General features: G+C 37.3%; 1 protein-coding gene across 5 annotated transcripts in view; it reads left to right on the forward strand.

Moving 5' to 3' along the window:
- Positions 1–14,881, forward strand: part of RGL1 (ral guanine nucleotide dissociation stimulator like 1) — a 347,473-nt gene that overhangs the window by 270,441 nt on the left and 62,151 nt on the right. For all 5 annotated transcript variants that reach the window (XM_056815635.1, XM_056815636.1, XM_001366649.4 and 2 more), the window contains 2 exons: positions 6,135–6,319; positions 9,810–9,934. In XM_056815635.1, the coding sequence (XP_056671613.1) occupies positions 6,135–6,319; positions 9,810–9,934 (310 nt within the window). The remainder of the gene's footprint in view (positions 1–6,134; positions 6,320–9,809; positions 9,935–14,881) is intronic.

Raw genomic sequence — 14,881 nt, forward strand, 5'->3', positions numbered from 1 at the left:
TACATCTTCCTGAAGGTATTCTTTACCCTGCTTATCCATTACAAAAATTATTCATTAATTTTCTCAACATTGATCTTTAGATGATCTGAAACTTTAATTCTCTGGAGGCTGTGGTATGACAGTACTTGTAGTTTTAGAGTTTCAATAAAACAATATATTGTTATTAAAGAGATGGACTTTTGTTTCAGGGGAAAAGTTGAAGTTGTTAAAAATTAGTAAATTAGTATTTATTAAATACTCATTATGTGTCAGCCACAGTGCTAAATCACTGTGCAACGTATAGAACATTATCCAGTCCATAATTCTCCTGTTCAATAAATGGGCCAAACTCATTGTCAAAGCTCAATGTCCAACCAAAGATGTTTACTGATTGACTAACTCTATGGTTAGTCTAGTCAAATGGTGTCAGACTCATGGTTCAGGGGATGAAAGGTGGCCCACAATACTCCTTGGTGTGGCCAGAACCAGATTAAAATATAATTGGGAAATATTTAACAGAATAAATGAAAATATAAAAGAGCATAGATAATGGTAATATCTGATTGCCTAAGTCAATATGTGGGCTCAGGGATCCTCTTGTGTGGTGTAGTGGCTTCCATTTCTACTTAATTTTAACATCACCAGTCTAGTCAATAATCATTCTTTAGTCACTTGATTTTTCTAGTGTGAAAAATTAGACTACTCTTTTGTATTAGTTTCTAGGGTTTGATACCGTCAGCAAAATGGTACCTGTAAAAAGGAACATTTTAAGTATTTTGTTCTAATAAAAGAGAATCATACTTCTAATTGGAATCCATGCTGTATAGTCTTTGTGGTAGTAGCCATCATCTTTGGTGAACATACCGTTCCCAGTTTTAAATATTGCTCTGTAGCTTGGTTAAAGTTCAAAGATCTCTTCCTGTAGCCCTTATGCCTTAGAGGACTTCTGTCCTAGCCATTCACCAAACACTTTGGAAAATGCTTCTCACTAGAGCCGTCCAGAGTTACTTTTACAGCTTATCGAAGATATTCATTTCAGAGAGACAGCATGGTGCACTGGAGAAAACACTGTATGTGGAATCACAAGGGCAGGTTTAAATCCTGTCTTTGACACTTATTGGTCGTGTGACCCCAGTCAAGTCATACTGTCACTCTGAGACTAAATTCTTAACCATAAATTAGGAATACTCATCGCATAGTTGTAAAGCTCAAATGGGATAATGTACATGAAGCACTTTACATTTTTTTAAAAGCAAAGTATAATTGTTTGTTATTATTAAAGATAGCCTCATTCCTCTATAGTGGATTAAAATATATCACTATCTTAATGCTTAGAGTTCATTATTTCCAGCTTAAAGGTCATTAAAGTATCATAAAATACTTGAAATTTAGATTTGTCTGGTGACCCTGTATTCTTCAAAGAATGAAGTATGTGTGTGTTTGTGTACATGATAATTATCTCTATTTCTACTGACAAGAAGTTATTTTTTGTATATTAATCATATCTTACATATACAGGCTATCCCCAAAATCTTAGTGCAGTTTTAAACTTAAATAACTTCAGAATTATAATGCTACAAACTTCTAAAAATAGCATTTGAAAAAGTTACTTAAAGTTTTAAAATGTTAATGTTTCTTATTAAAATTCAATATAACTACCATCCTGTGCTATATACATGACTCTATCCAGATTTTTAAACTTTGTAAAAACTTTCATCAGCTGCTATTCAGTCACTGAAAGATGGTCTGAATATGTAATCCTAGACTTAACTTCATCTAAAGAAGGCAATTTTGATGTGTATACAGCATTTATGAGATGAACCACAAGAAAAAAAATTCTACTGAAGCCAGATCAGAGTGGCTGAGGTGGCCAAGCTAGAGAATCACTTTTCCTCTGAGAAAGTGCTATCTAGAAACTGTTTACATTCAAGGCATAACAGTAAAGTGCCCCAACTGATTAAAAATTAACATTGAAAATTTAGTATTCAAAATTCAAAAGTATAAAAAAAAATTAAATAAAAAACTTTCAAATTATTCCTGTAGGTTTGTATCATCTATAATTTTGAAGTTACTATAGTTTAAAACTACATTAAGATTTTTAGGCCACCTTATGTGTCCTGCACTCTGATGCTGATGTTACTCATCTCCATCAAAGTTCTCTACTGAGGTTGCACTGAACACAGAGAAGGCTACCTGGATTTTTGAAGATTGTACCCGTGAAGCACATATTCCAACAGATCCCACCAGACAGGAAACACTTGGAGTTTTGCCCTGGCAACACACTTTATATCTGTTATCGACGAACCACTGTCGCTAAGCTTGTAGAAGCTTAGTAACAGAATGTGTGCCACCAGGTGATAGATTTTCTCAGCCAAAGAAGTTCATAAAACTTCCTGCCAAGGAAAATACAAATTGTAATCTATATTGCTGGGGAATTTGCACCAATAAAATCATGATACCTTAAAGAAGTTATTGACTTACCATGAAGTCAACTCTTTGAGTTATATTTCTGGCACTGATAAAGGATTGTCCTCGCTATACCAGAATCTTCTTAACTTGCCCCTCCTTTTATCAGAATATATGGATGAGATGATGTAGTTAGTCAGTTAATTATTGTTGGACTGATTGACTGTGAGTAAAATACTACTAGAAAAGATAATTTTAGTGACTTGTTCAAGATCATACAACTAGTAATTAGCAGAGTCAGTTCTTGAATCAAACCCTCTGCTTCTGAATCTAATACTCTTTTTAATATTCCTTATCTTTCACCTTTCTTTCAAGGAGACAATTCATTTTTGTAAATATATTCTAACTTATTCTGCTAAATGACATGTGAATTTGCTGGAGAAAGAAATAATAATCCTCATTTTATATGGAGAAGTCAATGCCAGTGACTTTAAATTTTCTAAAATATTCTAGCTAAATATTAAGATTAGATGAAGAATCAAACTCAGGTCTTCTTTCCTTCAGGCCACTCCATTATTGTATATCAATGGAGTTGAGAATCCTTCCCAAACTAACAGTGAAGTTGTTATTACACTAATCATAAACTCACAACATATCAAATAGACATAGATTAAAGTTTGGGAGTAGAACTAAGAAAGATTACAGGGGAAAAAAGAAATGAGTGATCCTTGTTTTTCCTGTAGTGGCAGAAAAGATTCCATGATATTACTTTATTTACTTAGATATTAGAAGTCTCATGTTCATATCTGCTTCTTGGTCTAGCAAGTGTAGGCATTTTCTTCCCAGGGACCTCAAACTTGAAGCTTCTCTGAGCATTGGGCACTCATCCAGCTTTTTCCAGAAAGCTTTTCCTCCCCAGCAATACTGATAAACACTCAGCTGATAGGAGGTTAGTGGGTTGCACAGTTGCCGGTTATTTGTTATTGCCTGTGTAGGACTTTTTTGGGAGGGATTGGGTAGGTTGGGAAATAGGGAGGGTATGTTTCCTTGACCTACTCCCATCCTCATTCCCCTTTGAGGGAAATTCCTTTTGGTAGTAAATGAACGTCTGGGGTGTGTTAAACTTTTAAATATCACTTGGAGAGACTCAGCTCAGATAAACTGGGATTTGCTCATACCAAGCTGTGGGAAGAGAAAGTCACTGTAACAAAGAGTGAAATAGGAGGGATCCTTAGCAGAACTATTGAAAAACATCAGATAGGAAAATTCAAAGTAAGCTTCACAGTGGCAGCCAGTCCTATCTGTACAGAGCTCCTTTTTCAGAGACGTTGGCCCTTCTGATAGTTGTCCTCCCTCTGAAATAAGGGATACAGTAACACTGTTTATGCTGTGCTTCTGTTCAGATTCTGAATACTACATGTTTTGACAAGGCCTGGGAAAATTTGGGGATCATGGAAAATAAGTGAAAGGCGCAATGAGATGATGATCTCTTTGTAAGGTCATTATTCCTTTTGGAACTTTTTTGAAAGGAAGATAATTTTTTCTTCCCTCCACTTATTTTCCTATATGCAAAATGGGGAGAATCCTTGCTTTTAGAGTGATTGATGGCTGTCTAGAAAGTAAGAAGGTATTGTGATTAATTAACTCATTTATCCCCTGTTTTGAAAAGTTGTTAAAACATGTCCTCTGTAAGGGCAAATGGGATCAATGTTGATGCAGACATGATAGTCTAGTTTCTTTCTTCAGCTGTTCTCTATGGGTCTAAACTCAGGAACCATATGAATAAGGCGGGGAACTGCAGAAAAACCCCCTAGATTCTCCCTAAAAAGGAAGTGTTAAAATGCTGCTTCATGATATTATTCTTCAACTGATCATATATGATTTTAAGTCCAGAATTATTAATTTTCCATAGGGAAATGCAATATTTGTAGTTTTTAATTTAACTTGAAATTGAGATCTAGGGGACAAAATAATTTTTTTAATTGGAAATTTTAATCTGATGTTATTATATAATCTTGAGATATTTATATACATATACACCATAAATATGGAAATACACATGTATGTACATATATCTTTATATGTGTTCATAGGCATATGCATGTTTATATGTGTGTATACATACATATGTATTATATATATATATATATATTAAAGTTCCCTAATATCTGCCTTGGGAGAGAGGAATTAACAAATTCATCATCCTTTTGTTTATTCTTAAATTCCAAACTTAAATGTGAGCTTATTTAAATCAAGATTCCTGGTGTGAATTCAGGACTTATAAAATGGAAATATATCTGTGAAATCCTTAAAGGTTCATTCACTTATAGATAATAATTACCTATAACATTTTAGTTAAAGAAATATCATGTTTGAAGAGTAAGCAGAGTAGGTTAAGAACTTGCTAGTTTCTTAGTTCTTTTTACTGAGGAAATAGCTGTATAATATGTCAAACAAATGTTGATTACCTTGTGTGTACTCCCATCATCTTCCCATTATGCTCATCATTGTTGCTGAATATCATTTAGTCCATGGTGGGAATGCTCAATTTTTTAATAATGATGATAGCATTTATATAATATAGTCCTTTAAGGTGTGAAGTACTTTACAAATTTTCTCTCTTTTGAATTTTACAAAAACCCTGGTTGGTATCCCCATTTTATAGATGGGGAAATTAAGTCAGACAAAGATTAAGTGGATTGCCCAGTGTCACATAGCTAGTAAGAGTCACTTGCTGAATTTGAAGTTAGGACTTCCCAACTGAAGGTCTAGAATTCTATCTCTATACCATCAACTTGTCCACCAGCAATCTGCAACCTAGGATGAAAAAAATGTTTGTTTACCTTCTCATGTATATTATGCAGCTTTTTGTTTAATTTGCTATTGAATCAGCAAGTCTTTCTATGAGAAACATAGATTTTGATAGTAATAGTACATGAAATCTAGTGTGATGAAAGTATAGTTGATATAAAATTAGAGTTTAAGACCTCTCAGTAAGCATAGTGTTCATGAATATAAGGCCAAGCTCTCATACCATTTGGGACTATTAATTTTGCTCTGTCCTATGGTTAAAGATAATATCTTCAACACTTGAAAGATAGTCATAAAGGAAATGAAATCAGAGTGTGAATAGATTAGTACAAATTCATTATTACAATGGAAAACCAATTCATAGTGCATATCGTGCTCATTGATGGTAGATTGGATGACATCTTTGATCGATTGTAAGTATAGGAGGAGAAGGGAGACTATCACAAAGTGCAGAAGGGAAGTGATGTATTATAAAGCTAGAAAGATAGGTTGGGGCAGGTGGTATTGGTCCTTAAAAGTTAAACAGAGGAGTTTATATTTAATCCTGAAGATAATTAGAAGCCACTGGTCTTGACTGAGTCAAGATCTATGCTCAAGAAATTTACTTTGGTAGAAAGGTGTAGCATGTGGACGTACTTGGGAGACCAGTTAGGAGTCTCTTAGGATAATCTGAGTGAGATTAAGTTCTGAACTAAAATGGGAGCTGTGTGTGAAGGAAAAAGGGTTAGGATTTGTAAAGTGTTGTGAAAGTAGGCATAGCAAGAATTGATTAAAAAAATAAAATAAAATAAGATTTTATAATCACTACTTTAAGAGATTTAGAACTGGAAAATCAATTACCCAGCAAATCCTTTACTCAGGTCTGAGTCTCTACATTTTATTTTCATCCTCTTTGCAAAACAAATTAAGAGAGATAACTTTCTCTCTCTTTCTTGCAGTGCAATTGCCTCCATCTTGAGGGCCTGGCTGGACCAGTGTGCTGAAGACTTTAGAGAACCGCCTCATTATACTTGCTTGCAGAAACTGCTGGATTATCTTAAACGGACCATGCCAGGCTCTGACCCTGAAAGAAGAGCACAAAATCTTCTGGAGCAGTTTCAGAAACAGAAAGTGGAAACTGACAGTACGTCTCTCCCCTCAGGAATGAAAAAAGTCAGGAAGCCCTGCGTTTATATCCTCTCTCTAGCTTGCTTTGCGATTATGGATACAAGCTCTTGAGAAATGATTTCTTTATCTATAGAATAAGGATAATAAACATTTTCATTTCAAGAATTATTTGGAGGTTTAGGTGGGATATTGCATATAAAATATTTTGCAAACTTTAAAGTGTTATATAAATGTCAGTTTTTATTTTTAATAGAGAATGTTTTTGTGACATTCTGTAGAGAGGGGAAAATTCTGTTCTTAAAAGAAAGGCATAGCATATGCAAAATTATTAGAAGCATGCTGTATTGCCCAAAGGAACCATTTCCCCCCAAAGGGTATTAAAATATCATCATAGAGTAATAGAATATTAAGAGCTAGAAAGGATTCTTAGCATCCGCTTTGCTCAAAATCCTCATTTTGGGGCTGAGGCAGCTAAGACCTGGAGAAAGTAAAACTATTTTCTAGATAGAGTTTTTAGAGGTTCGGGAGCCAGCCAATTTGTTTGCATATCTCTTTCCAAGTGTGCCAAATAAGTGTTCAAGCCTACCAGACATCTCTCTATGCACCAAATAATTATTTTGAAAACCCTAGTGCTACTCATCACATTATAGATGAAATAATAATGTCTGCATTTAGAGAGACACTTTAAGAATTTCCAGCAAGCAAGGAGTTAAATTATGGTCATTAGCTCCCCTCTTGGCCATATGGAAATGGAGTTTCTCTCTCTCTCTCTCTCAATATGGAAATAGTCTCATTCTTTCAGCTTAGAAAGTGTCACTGCCATCTGCCCTCTGACAGCATCACTTACAATCCTGGCCTCCAGCCTTTGTTCTTTAGCATCTTCTCTATCTGCTGCATCAAAGGAAATGGATATGGTTGTTTTTTCCTATTTGAAGAACTGCTTGCCTATATCCAAGGACAAAGGGTAGGCCTACAAGACAGGTCACATACTGGCTCCACTAGTTGTCAGCCCACCATAACTTAGAGAGGTCCAGTATGCAATTCCCAGCTGACCCGTTGTCCACTTCCTGGTTAGAAAGTTCCCTTTGGCCTGGGAGCCCACTTCCTAGTTTGCTGTGGCCACTGCTGACCGACTTGGAGCTCCTGAAGGGTATTTCCTGAAAGCAGTGGCTGATTTTGTCAGAAGGGAGACAGGAAATAGCTCATGAAACAGTGATAAGGGAAACTGCAGCTCCAAAAAATAATCTGGTGTTCTGCATCACTACCTGTTGTATTTTCCATGTGTTGGGGGCAAAGGGAGCAGGGGAAGGGATGAGAGGCGGGGTGGACCTTATTAAGAGGTCAGTTGCCAAATACCATAGTGGGGATGACTTCATCCGTTTAGAATGTTTGCATGCCAGGGGCCCCCATATAAATGCCAGAATCCAGGCTCCCCTTGGGGCCTCCCCATTTTGTCTTTTTTGTTGGAGCAGAGAACACCACACCAGACCACAGCTTGGCTCATTGGTGCTGCTGCTGGCTCCAAGCCTAATTGGGGTACCAATGGGATCAGTCACTCATTGTTTCCAACCAGGGTCCTGGAAGGCAAAGTTAATTTGGCATGGCTTAAGGGACATACGGAGGTCACCCATAGTTCCTGACTTTGGACAGATTTTAGGCAATACCCAGGAATGCATTTTCTTGGGTTTGATTGGGAAAAGTCAAACCAAAAATATCTTTGAACTCTGTGTTTATTAGGTGCGGGGATCCTAATTGAAAAGTTGTTTTAAGTGCCAGACTCCTGGGTAAAGGCTTTATGTTTGCTTTCCCCCTCCCTGTCAAAAGCTGTGAGCTTTCTGTGGGTTTTACTGAAGACCGATCCTCACAGTCTATGGGGAGGGAGAAAAGCTTAAAAAATGCAAACATTTACAACCTCCTGCCCCAAAAGCCTTTACAAAATTTGCTGGCCTAGAGGCTCTAGAGACCCCCATGGACCCACCAGGAAATCACAGAACACTGACTGCTGTAGTAGATGATTCACTGAGGGATATTCATAGATTGTTTATCAGAGACCAAACAGAGAGAGAGAGAGAGAGAGAGAGAGAGAGTGAGTTGGGGGAAGAGAGAGAGTAGTGAGAGAGAGGGAGGGAGAGATGGGGAGTGGGGGGGGGCGACTAGAGAGACAGCCCCTGTCAGCTGCCTCCTATTTTCTTTCTTTCTTTTACAAATCCTGTCTACAAAGAAGTTGAAAAGATTTTTCCTTCTATACCATTCACTAAAAAGTCATTAAATACCACCCTAATTCAGATCTACTTTAGTAGATAGAGAACTCTGGGTGTGGAGTCAGGAAGACCTCAGTTCAAGAGACCACAGAAACTTACTAGCTGTGTGACACTTGACAAGTCATTTTACTTCCATCTGCCTCAGTTTCCTCAATTATATAATGGGGATAACAAGAGTACCTACCTCCCAGGGTTCTTGTGAAGATCTAATAAGATAATATTTGTAAAGTGCTTAGCCCACTGCCTGGCACATAGTAGATATAATTTTTTTAAAATGCTCTCCCCCCCCCCCCCATTTTCCTTCCTCCCTCCTTGTTGCTTCTAGGAAGCAAATAAAGATTCTCGCTAAACTTCATGAAAGACAGTGTGTGCCTTTACACAGATTGCCACTGTAATGCCTGGAACATTCTTCCTCTTTCCCTGGGCCCCTTAGAACCCTTAGCTTCTTTTCAGGCTTAACTCAAGTGTCACTTCCTTCAAGCGGCCTTTTTCAATTCCCCTACTCTGATTATCCCCAAATCAAATCTCTTTGAAGGTTTTAATTTTTTTTTTTTCTGAGGGTCTCTACTTGCTGCAAGCAGGTTTTATTCTCCAGTAGAAAGTAAGTTCCTTGAGAGCAAGGACTATTGATTTTTTATCTTTGTCTCCAGTGCAAGGCTCAGCACCTTGCTTTTTTGATTGATTGATTAATTGAGTCTATATATAATGGCCTGAGATAAGTATTGATAGCAAATCACAAGGGGAAGGCTTTTCTTAAAGTTTCACAAAGAACTCCACATTTCCATTTCCTTACAATTCAGTGGGTCTGTGTTGTGGGGTTTCCTTCCATTATTTTAACCAACTGCCTATAGGCTTTACCAGATTGCTGAAGAGCTTCCTAACACATTAAAAAAAAAAAAAAGATTAAGACCTATAGGGAAGATTAAGATCCTTCACTGATTTATAGGGAAGTAATCCATACAGATATTGAGAGCATCAGATCTCTGGAGTCATGGGTATTCACTGGATTGATCAGAATTCTTGTCTTCCAAAGTTTTTTTTTACATCTCAATCATTGCATAAATTGTTTTTTTTCCCTTTTCACTTCATTCTACATTAATTCATACAAATCCTCACAGGTTTCTTTAAATCCATCTTTTTTGTTAATCCTTGTTGTATAGTCTTTCATTGTATCAATAGTCAGAACTATCTAGGTAGTTATAAGCCACTGACTTCAAATACGGCTCATTTTTGTTTCATGGACAGATGGATTTCATAATGCTAGCACCTTCAGTCTGGAAGAAGAAGAGGAACCAGATGGTGGTGGATCAAGTGAATTCACTTTATTCCCAGAAGACCTCGTGGCAGAACAGCTGACCTACATGGATGCAGTATGTACTGTCATTGTGCTGTAGACAGACCCAAAACTTGCTATGGCTCAAGGGAGGATGGAATGGTTAATGTGATTTGTTTTCAATATTTTCAAGTCTTTGATCATTGTAGTTCCATTTTTGCCCTGAATGTTCAAAAATTTCATGAGAATGTATAGTATATATGGGTTATATAAGGATCATAAAGAGGTCAGGGCATAAGGTGGGATGGAATAGTCACTTATTACTTATGTTGATTATATTTTGTAGTTCATTTCTGTCACTATTATTTTTGTCATCACCTAGTTGATTGACTCATTGAAGTTGACAGTATCATTAGAATTATTTCAGAAGGATTAGAATTTAATTATATATAATTGTGTATTATATAACATGGTATGTTATTAAATTATATATTACATATAAATATATCACATATGATATTATAAATAATTGTTAAAATTTTAGTTTATTTTTGTCTCCTGCTAATCTCAAGTCAATGGGATCTAACCAGTAATCTTTTTGTGTTTCCTCAATCTGTGCTCCCATGCTGCTTCTCCCATGGCTAATAGGATTATGGTCCCATAAATGGTTTAGATCCACTATAATCATCTAAGCAGCATGTTGGTATGGACAAAAATATGGAATTCTCTATTGTCTATATGATCATATTCATTTTGGAGATGAGAGAATCAGTGACCATGATGGTGAAGGGTTTTAAATTCATGTTGTATGTACGACTAGTTGAAGGAAATAGGGATGTTTATCCTGGAGAAGAGAAACATTAGGATGACTGTCTTCAAGCATTTGAAAAGTTGTCCTGTGGAAAGAGAATTAGATTTGTTTTGCCTGAACTCTTTAGGACAGAAGTAGAAGTAATGGGTAAAGTTTACAGAGAAAGATTTCAGTCCTCTGAAAATTCCCAATGTAGAATGGGCTATCTCAGGAGGAAGGGAGTTTTCCTCATTAAAGGTCTTCAGGTTAAAGCTGAAATTTGGTTCTATGGTAAAAATGATTCTTGTTCATTTATGAATAGGACAATGACTTTTGAAGACTCTCCTAGTTCTTAGATTATATGATTTGATGAAACTTAGAATTCCATGAGTTCTGTGACATAATTTTCTGGTTATCAATATTTTTCCTTTAAAATAGTAACCATGAATATACTCATAAAAACATTTCTGTACAGCAATATCCCAATATGAAAATTGACTTAGTCTTTTTTTTTTCTGCAAAATTTCTCTGCTCTTCCCCTTGATCTCAGAATTATTCATTTCAATACTTTTTTTAAGTAGTAGGCATACACATGGGGGGAAAAACATATTATCCCCTTAAAGGAGCTTAATTAGAGCTTAATGAAGAAGATATGACATGGATATACATCAATATGGCATATACTAGGACAAAGGAGAGATCCAGGAGTGTGCTGTAGGGAAACTTGAGGAACCAATGCTTACTTTCAATTAGGAAAATCAGAGAATGCTTCTTGAAGAGGATAGCACTTGACCTGGACCTTGAAGGGAAAAAAGAATTATGACGGGCTGTGACAGGGAAAGAATACATCCTGGGCATGTTACCTTTAAGGAGGTATAAGTTTTCTAGTTTTGGTAGTAACTAGAGCACATGCTATTCTGAAAGGAGGCTGGTTTTTAATGTTAAGCAAAGATGGTAACTCACATTTATATACAGTAGTGCTTTATGATTTTCAAAGCACTTTATGTACATGATCTGTTTTGATGCTCACAATAGCCCTGTGAGATAAATAATAGTGTTGTTATTCCCATTTTACACTTGAGGAAACCATGAGGCTCAGAAAGTTTATATGATGTACTTCCAAGATCATAGAACTAGTGTCAGAATCAGGATTCAAACCCAGATCTCCCACTGATCCTTTTTATTCCACCACCATCTCCTATGAACTGTCACTGGGAATTTTAGAGTAGGAGAGTAATATATATCTGTGCACTAGAAATATCCCACAGTTGTATGAAAGATGGAATAGAGAGGGAAATGACCAGCAGCAGGGAGAGCACAGTTAGGAGGCTAGTATGATGAGAAGGATATGGAAGAGGAAACTAGAGTGGTTACAGCAGGAGAAAAGAGGAAGGTACTTTATTGAAAGATATCATGGATGTAGAGGTGAGCATGAAGGAAGAGTCAGAGGTAACTAAGATTTCAGACTCCAAGGGCAGTGTGGCATAGCCAAAAGAATGCTTAGTTTGGCATCAGAGACCTTGGGTTTGTATCTTCATTCTGCCCTTTACTACCTGTGTGACTTAACCTTCTCAGAGCTCAGTCTCCTCATCTGTAAAATGAGGAAATTGGACTATGTGACCTCTGAGGTCTCTCCTGACTCTCTCAGTCTAGGATCCTCAGCCTGATTGACTAGAGGAATAGTGAAGCCATACTCAGAGAAGGGGCAGATAGATTATGGAAGAGGAAGTGATTTATTTATTTATTTTAACACATTGAGGTTGTGGTGGGACATTAGCATCTTGTCAACATCAAGGAAGTATTAAGTTTGTGCTCTGGGCCAGGTACTGGCTGTATAAAATGCTAAAGATACAAAGAAAGGCAGAAAATAGTCCCTGCCCTCAAGGAGTGCAGAGTCTACTGAGAAGAGGCAACATGCAGGCAACTGTGTATAAACATGCTAGATATAGAGTAGAGTTAATCTCAGAAGGAAGGACTAACATTCTTGCAGAAGCTGAGATTTTGGATGATACTTGAAGGAAGCAGAGATTCTAAAGGAAAGCATTTGCCATGGGGAACAGCCAGTGAAAGTGCTCAGAGGCAAGAGATGGAGTATTTTTGCTTGAGGAACAAAAAGGAGGTCAGTGTCCCTGGATCAGAGTGCATAGAGTGTGACAGTAAGGTATGAGAAGACTGTAAAAGTAGGGAGTGTGGTGGGGAGAGGGGCAGGTTGTGAAGGGGCTTTGACCACCAAGCAGAGGATTATATATTTGATTCTGGAGATACTAGGGTGCCATTAGGTTTTATCAAGTAGGGGAAGAGGGTGACATAGCTGACCTGCACTTTAGGAAGATCGCTTTGTCAGCTAAGTAGGGATACACCTAGGGAAGAGAGATCAACCTTTTTAGTAGTTGAGGCATTAAGTGATGAGGCCTTACACTGGGGTGGTAGCCTGTCAAGGGAGAGAAGAAGGCATAGAGAAGAGATGTTGTGAAGATAGAATAGCCAGGATATGACAACACATTGGATATGAAAGATGAGAGAGTGAGGAGTTGAGAATGACATCTAGGTTTTTGAATCTTTGGTGACTAGGGGCATGTTGGTACTCTTGATGGCAATGGGAAAGTTTGAAAGAGGATGAGGATTTTTTGAGGAGATAGTGCATTTAGTTTTGAACATTTGAGTTTAAAGTGTCTATTAGAATTCAGTTTGAGATGTCAAATAAGCAGTTAGAGATGCAAGACTATGTATATAGGTCAGAAGAGAGACTGAGGAATAGATAAATAGATTTGAGAATGATTTGCATAGAGATGATAATTGAATCTATGAAAGCTGATGAGATCATCAAAGGAACTGTAAAGACGGATAAGAGAAGAGGACCCAGGACAGAAACTTGGAGGTTACCCACAGTTAGTGAGAACATCTTATTTGAAAATCCAATAAGGGAGAAGGAACCATCAAATTGGTAGAATTAGAAGAGAGCAAGAAGAGGGTGACTAACACTGTCAAAGGCTGCAGAGGAGACAAAAAGAATAAAGACTGAACAAAAACCATTAGATCTGGTGATTAAGAGCCCCTTGGTAAGTTTGGAGAGAAAAGTTTTGGTTGGATGAAGTTAGGAGTTTGAGAGGAGGCACCAATTATAGACAACCTTCTCAAGGAGTTTTGGCCACAAAGCCTAGTAGAGATATGGGATGGATTATCAAGTTGATGGGGATGTCCATATCAGGTAAAGGATTTTGAGGGTGGGGACAGGATGAGCATTTTTGTAAGTATCAGGGAAATAGCCCTTGGGTTGGAAGAGATTAAAGATTAATGATAGAGCTGAGGAGATAGCAATGTGCTGGAGAAGATGGGATAGAATAGGATTATATATATCTAGAAAGGTTTGTTTTGTCAAGGAGAAGAAGGGCTGTCCCTTTATCTGAGACAGGAATGAAAGAATCTGAAGTGGAGGAAGATTTGTTGAGTGATCTAAGATGAGGAGGGAAGAAGGAACTCAGCAAATGTTCTCAGTATTTCCAGTTAAATATAAGGCAAGGTTCTCAGTTGAGAAGAGGAACAAACCATTAGAGGTTTGTGAAAAGATGATAATAAAGACTGGGTGAAGGAGTAGGTCATATGAAATGAATGCACTGAGGATCTGAGAAGTTAGGATTTTTGAGGAACTAAGTTTGGGAAGTAGAGTATCCTGGGGGAGCAGTATCTATGATTACAGATACCAGAATCTTAATTAGGTAATAAATATAGATAGAATGAACCTCAAAGGAACAAAAAGTACTGAGTATTAGTGATAGAAGAAAAGCCCAGAAGTGGCAATGAGGAGCAGAAATTGTTTCCCCACCACAACCAGTTATGGGTGAAGGCAGGGAAGAGTATGAGTGAGAATACATCTGGTGCTGGAAAGAATGGCCAGGAGGGGCCTGTGTCCTCAACGGGGGACTCTTCATGATATGAGAAGATGGAAAGAGTGAGAAAGGAAAAGACTTAAGACAAAAGGAAGCTTGTTAGCTATGGGGGAACAGGCATTGGAGAGAGAGTTTTGGAGTGGGACCCTGAGTGGATAGGATTTAAGGGTATAGGAATAAAGCAATGGCAACAGGAAACCTGGTTTCTACCATTGTAGCTGAAGCTTCAGAATCACTCACATAGGGAGAGGATGACTGGATTAGAGTATGCTAATCATTGAGGAAGGAATTCAGGAAAATAAGAGTCTCCAGGCAGCCAAGTGAGCCAGTAGTGAAGAATTACAATATGAAGGTGATTCTAAGAAGA

Source organism: Monodelphis domestica, chromosome 2 (assembly GCF_027887165.1).
Source record: "Monodelphis domestica isolate mMonDom1 chromosome 2, mMonDom1.pri, whole genome shotgun sequence".
Lineage (NCBI taxonomy): Eukaryota > Metazoa > Chordata > Mammalia > Didelphimorphia > Didelphidae > Monodelphis > Monodelphis domestica.